Genomic DNA, 12855 nt, shown 5'->3' on the forward strand with positions numbered 1-12855 from the left:
GCAGCCCCCACAGCCCGGACGGCGCCCGGCGCGGCGAGCCACGGCCGGCCAGGTTTGACTTCCCTTTCGCTTGCCCCCCCCTTCCCTCCCTTTGCGAGCGGGGCCGCGTCGGGCGGGCGGCGGAGCCCGGTGTCCCCCGGCTGTCCCCCGGCGGCGGTGAGGGTCCCCGGCGGCGGGGCGGCTGCGGTGGGTGTCGGATGGCGTCCGGCGGTGCCGTCACGGAGGAGGGTGACGTTGTGAGAGGTCGCCGCGGTGTCCCCCGAGTGCCCTAAGCCCGGGGGTGCGTCCGGCGGTACCCCCGGGGCAGGAGGCTGAGGAGCTTTGGGGTCGCTTGAGGTCCCTTCAGGTCTGGTCCGGCTGGCAGTGGACGCTGTCAGTGGACGGAGGACGTGAAGAACACAACTTCCCAGCAAACCTGCAAAATTAAAGTGTTTTTAAATGACCTGTGCCGTCAGCTTTCAGAGTTTCCCATAAAAATTAAACATCCGTACCTCGGGTGATGTCCCACTGCGACCTTTAAAATTATTGTCATTGGGAGAAGGATGTAAAGTGATCTTCTGCGCTTTAATGCCGTTTGCTACAGGCAGTGGCCGGGCATCCCTCGGTTCTGGGGAGCAGAGCAGCGGGGCAGTGACGGGGCAGGGGGGGCTGCCTGGCCCTTGGAATCGGGAGGGCTGTCGGGGGTCTGCGCCCGGGGCTGGCATTGGGGAGACCTGGCTGACGTGTTCCTTCACAGGAACAACCTCATCGATACCTCGGAAGCAGCGGAAAACCTGTTTGTAAATCAGATTTTGAAGGAGGTTTTAAATGGCTGAGGGTACAGTTTGTCTGAGCGCAGAATTATGCAAAATGAGTCAAACGGAAAATAAAGTTACCAGTGTTTCGGCACCAGTGAGGGCCCTGGCCAGCAGCAAACCTGAGAATGACTTCCTTGATTCCCAGACAGGTCCACTTTGTGTCTCATCATTTCCCTTCTCCAGTCCAACCTTTACGGCTCCGAAAATATTTGAAAAGTGCCAGGTTTGGGTGAAAAGGGTGGAAGAAAGGGGACTGAAATGCGGGAGGTGTGGTCCAAATGGATTTGGGCTGGTGAACATTCCAGGATGGCGTAGGGAACCCACCGCAAACCCACTCCTGTTGAGACAGGAGGAGTCACCAGGCTTTCTCCAGCAGAGAAAGGACATGCAGAACATATGGACAGAATGTGGATTGTTCAGTTAAACACAGCGTTTTGTTAAAAACAGAGGAAAACACTGACAGTGCGATAAGGAATATGTAAATTTTTAATGTGCTTCAAAAAGCTCGAACATTGTTCCCTCCTTCCCCCTGAAATGTATTTTGATAATTTCCGAGCAGACAGCAAAGAAAAGGAAATTATATCAACTCCTTTGGGGAGAATGTGACATTCTGACTTCTTGAAGCCTATGAAGAGGTTTATAAACTTAAAAAATGAAAAAGACAAATTTAATCTTTCCAGACTTGTCAAACTTGTCTCAATTAATTTTTGATGACATAATTAGAACTTACCGCTTTAATGTGCGCTTTTTTCGTTTACTTTTCAAAAGATTTTATTTTTATAGACGGGGGGGGAAAACGGAGGGCTTTGCGGTGGGAACTGGAGCAGGAAGAAGGGGAGGACTCTGTGTAGGTTCGACTGCTGATTCAGAGTTACTCCATTAAGCCAAGAGAGATGAACTCATTTTTTTCCTCCCTTGGGGAATCAAACAAGAAACAGGAAGTCATTGATTCAAAGTAAGATCATTCACTCCGCAACTGTAAACAGTGTGTTATGTGCCTGTAAATATTTCCAGAACCCATTGGCTTGTTGGAAAATATGAAGTAAATTACTATAATCTCTAACAAACATCCCACAATAAAGGCAGTTATTTTCAAACTTTTTATCTGTAATGTTTATACAGTGCAATATTAATTAGCTCGGACATTGAGAAACTACTTGGCTGAACGCATTGTTCGCTGCCAGCAATCCATCTACTCAAATGTTTTGTCTGTTGAAAGACAAACATTTTTAACTCCACCCTGTAATATTGCGCCCTACGAAAAAGCAAAAATTCTTTCACTACTTGATCCATTTGTGTTTTCACTGCCGCAAACACTGAAATATCCTACTCTGAGCCAGATGTTGGCTGAGTTCGTCTCTCTCTTATGTAGCTGTAATTAGTCAAAAAGGAAAAACATTCTAAAAAACCCTAAATAGACTGTCTAATGGGAACTTGTCATTCCTTGTTACTTAGGAGAGCAGAATCCAGGCTGTCTGTCCAAATTAATCTGCAGTTGAAACTTCTGCTTCTCTGTAAAGTAGGAGAAGCTGCTGCTTGGAAGTGTCACCTTCCCCCCTTGAGCGTGGGGACTCTGCACAAGGAGAGAGGAGCGAGGATTAGGGACAGGACAGAGGTGAGCAAACTGGTTCCCTGACAGTCCAGGGAGTTTTCTGCCAAGCTCAAAAGAAGGGGAGAAATGGTAAAAGACATCAGTCACCCAGAAGGCTTGCAGTTGAAATGATTATGTGCTTAAAGTTCAGAATTTGGGTGTTGTAGGATCGGCTCAGGAAACTATTTTAATAACGTGCTTAAATCCCACTAATTCCATGGGAATTCCCGAGTGAAGGATTCCTGAATAGGGATGGTTGTAACCTCAGGCTTAACAGTTTGACTCACAGCCTGCAGGACCAAGAGGAAGAGAGAGTCCAGAATGGAGCAGTTACCTTCAGACAAGTGATTGTGGTGACCCTCTTCTTCCTTCTAACTTAAGATACGGAATAAAAGGAAGAAAAAATTAGGGTATGTGAAAGGAAAAAAGTTTTGAGACAGCGAGAGTTTTTCACCTGCTTAGCTCTGATCACTTTGAGAGTAATTTGAGACACTGAAAATTTAGATGGGAACTAGAAAATATCAATGTATTCAAGAAAAGTCAAGGACTTCTTGGAATCCTCCTCATAGCTGATATCTCTTGTGATGCTGTGCCTTTTCCTTCCTGATGACGCGAACAGTGGAAAAGATAAATCTGTAGGTCCTTCACCTCTAGCTGATGAGGGCCTGGAGAAGGAGGGGAACCAGGGCTGCCTCCTCTGACAGTGGGAGGAAGGGGAGTGCTTGAACCTAGGCTTCTGAAGGACTGGAGTAGTCGTGGGGAGGGAGGGGGTCTCCACTGGGTCAGGAGCTGCAGTACAGACATCCATATTATGCATGATTTTCCTGTGCCAGCTTCTTTCATCACACTGAAGATGGTTGCTCCTTGCCTTTCCTTGTCAGCATCTCGTTGTCCATGACAAAGGTGATGAACAGGCAGCATAACCTTATGACTGGTCATTTTTTTGTGTGCTGCGATCTTCTAGCTGTCTCCCACTGAATGGTGCTTTTATGGCTGTTTGTTATTTCAGAGATAAATTGAATACTTAGGGGGAATTCAAGCTTTATTTTCAAAGCCAAACCTATGTGTCCGGAGTCCTGCAAAGGCCAGGGCCTTTGCTCGCAAGGGAACTTCTGGGACTGAATGGTGACATTCAGCCATCCACTTACTCTCTATTAAGCTGCCTACAAATAATTGGAGTACAACAGAGCCCAGTCCTTCTGCTTACACACAGATGATTTTCTTGGCTTCTCAGACTCAAACCGTGATGAGCCAGCTCTCATCCTGAATAATTTTTCCAGCAGTCCTTGTCCAAAAGGGCACTGCGCTTAATTTCCAGAAGGCATGAGCAGTTAAATATAGATAAAAGCACACATTTGAACCTGAAACATGCATGAATCAGGACGTCCTGAGGTCTGCAACAGCTAATGTAAAGGCATTGTTTCTCATGGGGGGGGCCCATTCTGGACCGTTTGCTCACCAGGCTTTATGTTTGGAACCATAAACTCCCCCTTGCATCTCATTAAGGATATTAAATTTTAAAGGCATTTTGATTAAGCATAAGAATTTTAAAACACTTTTAAAAGAGTCATCTGCCAAACATTAAATTTGCATAAAACCAAATGTGTTACTAACTCACAGGTAGTTCCACCTGCATAAGACATTTTCTTAGCAAAAGCTTAGTTCTCTACAAGCCTTTTTATGTAAGAAAGGTTATATACAGTAACTGAAGATTAAAATGCGTGATGTGTCTCTGCTTATCAAGGAAAACATATTGCAGCCCCAAAATAATTGAAGAAATTAAATTCTGATAAACCTAAATATTATCAACAGAGATTTCAGAAATCTCCCAGTTAGGACAGTAAGTTTTATGAAGCTGTACATGTACAAAATTAGAGGATATTCTTGAGATTTATACAAAATAAGTTAGTATGTGTATTTAAAAAAAGTCAGACATTAAATACAGACTGTTTGACATGGGGATTTTTTCCCTTTCTTTTTCCAGCGTAAATATGGCTGAACTTTCAGAGCCAGAAGGTACCGTAAACTGGAAGGAAAGATGTTTAACTCTGGAGTCACAGTTAATGAAGTTTCGTCTCCAGGCAAGCAAGATCAGAGAACTGTTAGCAGAAAAGGTAGGTCTCATGGTATGAATTTTAATGCTGTATAAATTATTTTATTTGATGATGAGAGCTTATCACGTGTAATAGTTTGAGATTACAAGTACTGGGATATTTTCAGAAGAAAAAAGAAGTGTTTTAGAACACAATATATGGAAACCAGGTATGTTTTAATGCTGTGAAAGAATTTCACACATGAGATTTGCCAGCAAGAAATGTTCATTTTCAAATAAGAACACACTGGCAGCTTTTCTGCAGAGAAAAATATGTATCCAGTAATCACTTTTACAACATTGAAGTTAATATTTAAGACATATTCCTAAGTATTTAAGGTATGATTTAAGACACAGAAATCATTGGGGAGATAATCCAGAAGTGTTATTTTCCCCAATATTCCTTACCAAATCATATAATTTACCAGACTTGGTTTTCCTATAATAAGACATCTGCAACTATGTCTCATCATGTTTGAAATATAAAAAAAACACCATTGTATTTACCTGGCAACATTTTCATGAACAAAGCAATTAAAAGAGTACAAGGGACAAAACATTCTAGAGAATCTTTGGGACTCTGTTATCATTGACTTCAGTGAATTTGTACTGAAAAAGTTATTTTGTCAAAACTGTTATATTTTTCCTAGAGCTAAATTTTCCATCAATTTTTCCCCCCAAAGGAAAAATAAAATTCATAACCTTTTGTAGTGTGTTAGAGTGATACTTTTACTGTATTCATTTATGTTAATGCTTCTCTTCTATTAACTTATCCAGTCTCACGGAAATACAGAAAGCCAGAAATACATTTAGCATCCACATTCAGCCCTCTTTGAATCATGCCATTTTACTATATTTTGGGGGGGGCAAGAACAAAATAGTATTCAAGCAGGAAAAACATGTATTTTTGTATTTATAAAGTCCATTAGATTTCTACATTACACATTATTTGTTAGTTTATTGACTGGTCAGTAAATTTTGTAAGGACCTTCTTTTAAGTCGTTCTAGTCAGAAAGCTTCTATTTTTCTGAGTAATAAAATACTATCAAAACCCTTGGTCGTGTCACTGCCCGGTGTCCGTTACCAAATGTCTGTGATGATGCTGAGGACCATATGCCCTGCACAAATCTCTGCAGATCTGCACTGACAGCCGCCCATCACTGTGGAAAGTAACCAATCACCCACTATTTTTATTGTTGAGCCAGTTTTTTAGTTTGTGGAGGGACATTCCCTCTTACCCTGTTGCAGTTTTTCCCTTTAAACACTTTCCAAAATGTAAATAATTATATAAACCAGATCTCCCCTATCTGCAGCTTTTGTGATCCCCTCAAAGAACTTCAATAGCTTTGTGAGCCAACACTCTCTTTGTAAGGGCCACTTTGACTCCCTCCTCATCTAATATACTTATCTGCATGGCCCCCTAATTCTGCTCATATAGTTTCCTCTCATTTTCTTACTAGAGACATCAGATTTACAGATCAACAGTTGCTTCAACTATGTCATCCAGTTCTTGACTGGATATCATTTGGCAATTTTGTTACTATTCATTTTATCTTCTTGTACCCTAATCTCAATTTGAGATGGAAAGAAAATGGAATAAAGAAATTCAGTATTTTCTGTACTAGATTTTTTTCATTAAGTATGTCTTTTTTTATGAAAGTGAACATGAAAATTTACAGCAATGTAAAATCATTTTATAATAATACTAAGTTCCACTGGAATTGTATTTTTACAGTTAGTACTCTAAATATCTGTGCTTTGGAATGGCTAAAAATATTGCTGTTAGAAACCAGTGTAGTTGAAAACTCTGTTTTTTTTACTCAATCCTGCAATTTCTCCATATTAAGGCAAACTCTCACTGAACAGGTATTGCAGAATATTGTGTTTTGGAAGTGCAACCACCTGGGAAAATGCCATCCTTTGACATTTCATTTAAAAATCTAAAAAAAAAAAAAAAAAGGAAAAAAGGAAACCTACTAAAACTACTTGTATCCTTCATTCCAGTTAGCAAAGCCCAGAGATGAGTTAAGAAATCATTCTCATCAGTCTTGGAGGAGAACATCCATCAGAGAGGACAATCCTGCCTGCTGTAAGACTCAGCAGATTATTGGGTGCTGACACAGTCAGGGCTGTGAGATGTCCTGTATCTCTGCTGTCTCTTTACCCCATTCAGATCACTTCTGCTTGGGATGGAAGTCCAGTGCCTAAACAGTGGACATGACTTTCCTGGGGACTTCCCAGCAGCCATAACTGCCATGTTTTATGCAGTTGCTGCTGATTATCATTTTGCCAACAAAAACATTGAGATTAATGAACAGCACTTCACAAAACTATCTGAGTTTAAAAAAAAATAATTTAGAAGTTTTAATGCTTTCTATTTGACTTCTCACTTGTTCCTTTACCGTTTGCAATTAGAGACTCTTAACTGCTAGAAATGTCCTCTTAATTAGTAGAAATGTATGCATGAAGTCGGCATATATAAAAAAAAATCAGAATAAGAAGGATAAAATCAAAATCTTCAGCACTGTGCCTGAAACAAAGCATTCAAAGGAAAATTACTCATTCTCTCTCATCTGTGAGAAACATGACTCAAAAATAGATAAAAAAAAAACTTAAGAACTTCTTGTGTTACTTCCCTCTTCTTTTAGATTGCCTCAGCTTTCCTGGAAGTTTTAGAAAAACCAAAGTGTTTACAGGAGGTAAAAATGAGAGAAATATTTTCTGTTGAAGACCACAGGTCCAGCAAGTATTCAGCTGGGATAATATGATATACTGCTCTCCAGAGCAGAGCATTTGCAGACTTCATGAAATACAATCCTTCTCCTCACTTCTGTCACTTCAACTTTTTAATATCAATCTTTCACTCATAAACTGGAATTCAACTGGGACATGCATCAAAGACTGGTCAGAGCTCAACAAAATAGATCATATTCATCTGCAGATTTACCACTCTTGCACAATTCAAAACCAACTATTTTCAAACTGGATGCTAAATCTTAGCATTTATTTGTATGTTGGTTTCATTTGTAACAATCCAGTGGTTATTTTTCACATATTTTTAAAATTCCAAATTATACAAACAATTCTCAGTATTTGTAAAGGGAAAGATAAACTTGCAGTAGTTTTGAGATTGAACTGCATGGAATTGTTACTCAAAAATATATTTGGGAAAGAGCAAAGTGAATAATTGAAGACCTGATCTGCCAATACTTGATGGGCATTCTGGTACTAATGACGAGAATGAGAGTACAGCTCATGTCAGTCTTTACAAGCACTTCCTAGATTTGTTACCTGTTACAGAATGAAACAAAATTGCAAAGCACACAAATATTTCTTACTCTTACTTTGATTAGCACAGGGCTTTATTTGTGGTTTTGTTTGTAATCATCTCTGTGCTATGAAATGTATACTAAAACATTGAACAATAGCTCCAGGCAGCGTTCTACTTCAAAACAGCAATACTGTGGCATGACAGACGTAAAACCCTCATGAGTATTAAACTATATAATTGTTGTAGAAAACAGAGAGAATGATACTGTAACACAAACAGGTGGTCTCTATGGCAGGAAGGCGAGGGAAGTGAATTGGTGGTAACTCTCCAGTCTTCCCCCTCTGCGTGCATTTGAGAGGTGTCTCTTCAAGGCAGTGAATCAGGAAAAGGAGGTTACATCCTATTACACTGCATGTATGACTTATCAGAAACTGCCACTGGGGTTTTTTCCCCTTAAATTTGTTCTATAGTATAAATGCAGATTTTAATAAGGGTTTGCTTTTTTCAGTATTTGTCTCTGTGACCTATGTGCTTCTGTAAATATATTCGGGCAGTGGATTAATTGAGGCACCTTTCTTATACACTGGAAATAAAATACCTTTGCAAAGTTGTTTTATTGAATAATGCCCCTGCAAACAAATGAACAATCAACATAGAAAGTCTTCAGTATATTCTTGTAATATATGTGTTCTAATTTAAAAAAGCAAAATATTTATTGTGTTGTCCAGCAAATGCTCATCCTTGAACCCCAGTGGTTGAGGAATTTGAGAAATTTGCATTATATAAGTACATTCCAGCAGGATGGCTACCAGAACTTTAATTTTGTAGTGAACCTGGGGAGAAGAAGAGAGAGGAGCGAAGGAATATACAATGTTTCCAGAAAAATAATCCATTCACTGTTGTTTATTTGTTTGGGTTTTTAATTTGTTTTCATTTTGCCAAGTAAAGAGTCTGTATTTATAAATCTAACATGAAAAGAAAGAGACCTTGTTGGAGTTTTAAGCAGAATCTGCTGCTGTAAGTGGGAGAGGTCTTTACAGGAATTTAAGGAATGATTTAGAAAGTATCCCTAGTACGCCAAATTTAGGATGGCTGTGGAACTGAGTTTTAAGTAGAAGCATTTATTTTAATGCAGCTTGAGTCCTATGCATATGAAGAGTTTACTAAAAAAAACCTGAATTGAGTAAAAGATTACAGTGTTCTACTGCAAGTTTAGCTCCTGGGTAGCATTTCATGTCACAGGGGAAGTTGGTGACCCTCATTCTTTCCATAGTAAGTACATTTTTCACCTCAAGTGTGTGTGCAGCGTCAGGTATAAAGCTAATGTTTTTCCTATCACTAAAAAATCCTTTCAGTAAAAGAACTACATAGCTGTGTTAAATTTCTTCTTGGGATGCCTCCACCGAATTTATTTTTCATCAGACCCCATAAGGACTGAATGTGGCCATATCCCAAATGTTGCAGTATGGGCTGTCCAGTAATACTCAACATTCACATGCATGGCCAAGTTTGTCTCCTTCAGCCCTGATGGTCATTATTGTATACTTTGAATGATTTTCAACAAATGGTTAAGAGAGAGGATTATTTTCATACGTGTATTGATTTGTTGCTTTTAACCTTCCATTTGGATATTCTCTGTACACATGCTCAGCTGGCAACCGAGTATGTACATGGCAAATGCACTAATACTTGTACTTTCTTATTACAGATTATGAATGTTGAATGATAACATTTTTAGGCCAAACACTATTTCCAGTTTATTCCACAGCATAACACATTACTGATTTTCTCTTACAAACCAACAGCTAAATCCATGTTGCACTGTATTTTTATTCATTTTGCAGGCAAATTTAAAGTATGTCATTTGACATTTCAAAATGAAGCAGATTTGATGTGTTTTGTTATCTGTGGCATGACAATTTCAAGATTAATGTTTTCAGAGGAAAAGTCCGTAACACATTTGACTTATGCAGTGATTGCCAATGTGAAAACTGTAAAAAAGTACAATAAGTATTTCCATTTGCATTCAAAGGTTTATGAAGGGTAAAGTAAAAAGGAGCAAAATACCATAGTGCCAAAATTATTAAAATGAAGGTTATTTTTCAGTATTTCAGTACTCTTAAAAAACTTCTTGTTGTAGAAAATAATTCGGATGCAATTAGGAAGATACAAACAGGAGAAAGCAAGCAGAGTTACAGAGAATAAAAGTTAAAAGTTTATATGGTCAGGGTATTAGGTTTGTTTATGCCTTTTTAATACCTATACTCTTTACCCTATAACTCTATTTTTATCCCTTGTCTAAAAGCTTGTGCTGTGCCTTTTTTTAACGGTGGCTTTGTTTTTATTGATTTTTTTTTTTAACTATTTTTGTACATCTTAAACCTACGTTCTTTCTAGGGAGGGTGAAGATGGAAAAGAAAAAGTTAAAAAGAGAACTCAGGAAGCAATAAATTAGCTGTTCTTGTAGAGGCCAGGCTGGGTAATGACATGAAAGAGCACAGCCCTTGCTGTGAGGCCAGAGGACTGATCCCTTTCCTCTGGTGGCACAGGGAGACAGGACACCTGTACTATTCCAGCCCATCTGAGATCAGTAAGTTGCTGGAAGTTGTGGAAGCTTCAATAGTGGGCAGCTAATATATGTTTAGCATTTCACTTGTAGGAGCTATGAGATGTTTTTCTCCATTTTTCATGGAAGGAACTCTTTTTGCACTTGGAAATTATGCACTTAATTTTCATTCCCTCCGAGAGTATTTTCAGGCTTTAAATATCTGTTGTCATGTCTTCAAACTGCATTATGCTGCCTTACATATATTTCTGGAATCTCTTGCTCCTTTACCGTCTGTGTTTCCTAGGTGTCCTATACACTGCGATTTAATGAATAAATTCAGTTTCAGACGAGTTTTCAATTTTTTAAACTTTGGCAGTCAGTGGTACGTTTGATTCTTAAGGCACTTCTCAGGCACGGGCAGGGAAAAAGTCCCTCCTGTTCAGATGGTCATGTTGGGGCTCTAATCAGAATTCACAAGGCAGGGAGACAGAAGTAGCAGAATTTCCACAATTGCAGTACAATGATCAAAACAAAACAATGCAGGCAGCTGCCTTGTAATAGAGATGAACAACCAGTTGTTGATACCTTTCTCTTTTCATTTTAAGCACCATGTGAGACTTCTTTTGCCTTGCCTGCCAAAGTGCTTTGGTACATCCTTCCATCTTGCTAAACTGTATCTTCTTCGCTAAACTTCTTTCAAGATTTTGAATACTATAATAATGTCTGTTTGTGCTAGAGTGGCGGTGCCTACCTAATTTGTATTTGATTGTGTCTCTGCAACTTAATTATCAAGGCAAGATGTGAGTTGGAAAAGAAGACAGCCAGAAAGAGTGAACATTCCTAGTATTTTACCAGGCTTAGGAAAGTCCTATGACTGACATTGGGAAAAGCACAATTATTCAGCCAACACAACATGCTGCTCATTTGACCTTCCGTACGCTGCCTCCTCAAATCCCACTGCTGAATTTAACTTTTTTGAATCTGTATATTTGCTGGCAGCTGTCCTAGGCAACTAATTCTGGAAGAGTTCCCTCCCTGGGCCTTTCTGTTCCATATTTTTAATTTATATAATTTCCAGAAGAAATCATTAATTTTACTGTAATGAACACAGCTGAAATGTGAAAGATTGCTTTTTCATATGTACTTTTCACACATATAACAAGCACTGGGAAAGCGTTTTGACCTAAATAATTATTCTTAAAATCATGTTAAAATATTGAAAAGAACTTGAAAGAAGTAGAATATAACTCAGTGGTGGAACCAGTCTCACATCATGGAGACTGATAAAAATTCTGAGTCTGATCATTTTGGAAACTGAGCAGATGGAGACTGATAATTTTTGTAGGTTTCATTTTGTTCCAAGGGAAGGCCTTTGTGCTAAACATAGCTCATGTGAAGGAGCTGAAGAGCTAAAAAGGAGAGTTCAGAGAGACTTGCAATTAAGAAGTGCCTTTTGCCTAACTAGGAGAGCGGTGCCGGAAGTTGCTGTAGCTAGAAATGGACAGGATTGTTATTCTGCACATCAAGACTGTAGAACTACTTGCCATCTTCAGAAGAAGCAGGAGGAGTATATATGTGTGTGTGTATGTGTATGTGTATACATACATACATATATATAACACTGTCATCAAAGACTAAATTGCTTTTACACTTCATATTTCCGACCACGATTGAGGCAGAGAAAAGAAATAACCCCTGTGGTGACCAGTCTGAACAGAGACAGAGATAAAATGAAGAGGAGTTAGTTAGATGGCAAATTTGCAGAAGAATATTTGACACTGCTTTGTTCATGAGAAGAACTGTAGTCTTTTACCTTGTAGGTAGTATTAAAAATGAAGAAGATGAGAGAAGAAAAAAATGGGAGTGAGCTGAAGAGTGGCGGCTCGTGAGCCGTCAGGCTGTGAGCACTAAGCTGAGTTTTGCACTACTCATAACCTACGTGGGCATTCAGATGGGATTGGAAGGAAAAATAAAGCTGGAGCTAGAGCTTCTGGGATTTAAGCCAGATAACTAATTCTTTCTTTTTCATGTAGGATATAATAACAAACAGTAGAATTCTATATACAGTAAAATAGTGAAGAAAATTCACCATGCTTGGTCTGTGAATAGCCTAAGGAACATTTGAGCCCCATTAAGACTTAGCCTTTAGCATTAGCCCTTTTGGGGAAATCTATGGCAAAAAGAAGATAAGGTTCATAAAGCAGTTCTGCATTCTAGTGACTAAATCCACACCATTGAGAAATATTTGTATAGATTTCATCTTGTTCTATGGAAATGCTTTTGTGCCAAAATATTCAATTTAATTTTTTACTGAAGGCATGTTTAATTTTATAAATATAGGTAGGTCTGAAGTATCAAATCCTAGATTTGTGAGACAAAATGGATTTCTATTAATTAGTTATTAAAGATAAGTCTTTTTAATTAATGTATTGCATTTGGGATAAAAAAATCATCCAGTAAAGAGCAAAGTGTATCTTACATAAGGCAGGTGCTAATTCCTTCTTTAGAAATTACCCTCTCATTTATTTTTCCTGTAAAATATTAATATCGTGATTT

At 38.9% G+C, this 12855-nt stretch overlaps 1 protein-coding gene across 3 annotated transcripts in view; it reads left to right on the forward strand.

Annotated features, from left to right (window-relative positions):
* Positions 1-21: 21 nt before the first annotated feature.
* PLEKHH2 (pleckstrin homology, MyTH4 and FERM domain containing H2) overlaps positions 22-12855 on the forward strand; it is a 54894-nt gene continuing 42060 nt past the window's right edge. For all 3 annotated transcript variants that reach the window (XM_014950407.1, XM_014950408.1, XM_014950409.1), the window contains exons 1-2: positions 22-52; positions 4373-4502. In XM_014950407.1, the coding sequence (XP_014805893.1) occupies positions 4380-4502 (123 nt within the window). In that variant the 5' untranslated portion in view covers positions 22-52; positions 4373-4379. The remainder of the gene's footprint in view (positions 53-4372; positions 4503-12855) is intronic.

This window comes from Calidris pugnax, unplaced genomic scaffold (genome assembly GCF_001431845.1).
Source record: "Calidris pugnax isolate Ruff unplaced genomic scaffold, ASM143184v1 scaffold24, whole genome shotgun sequence".
In the NCBI taxonomy this organism is placed as follows: Eukaryota; Metazoa; Chordata; class Aves; order Charadriiformes; family Scolopacidae; genus Calidris; species Calidris pugnax.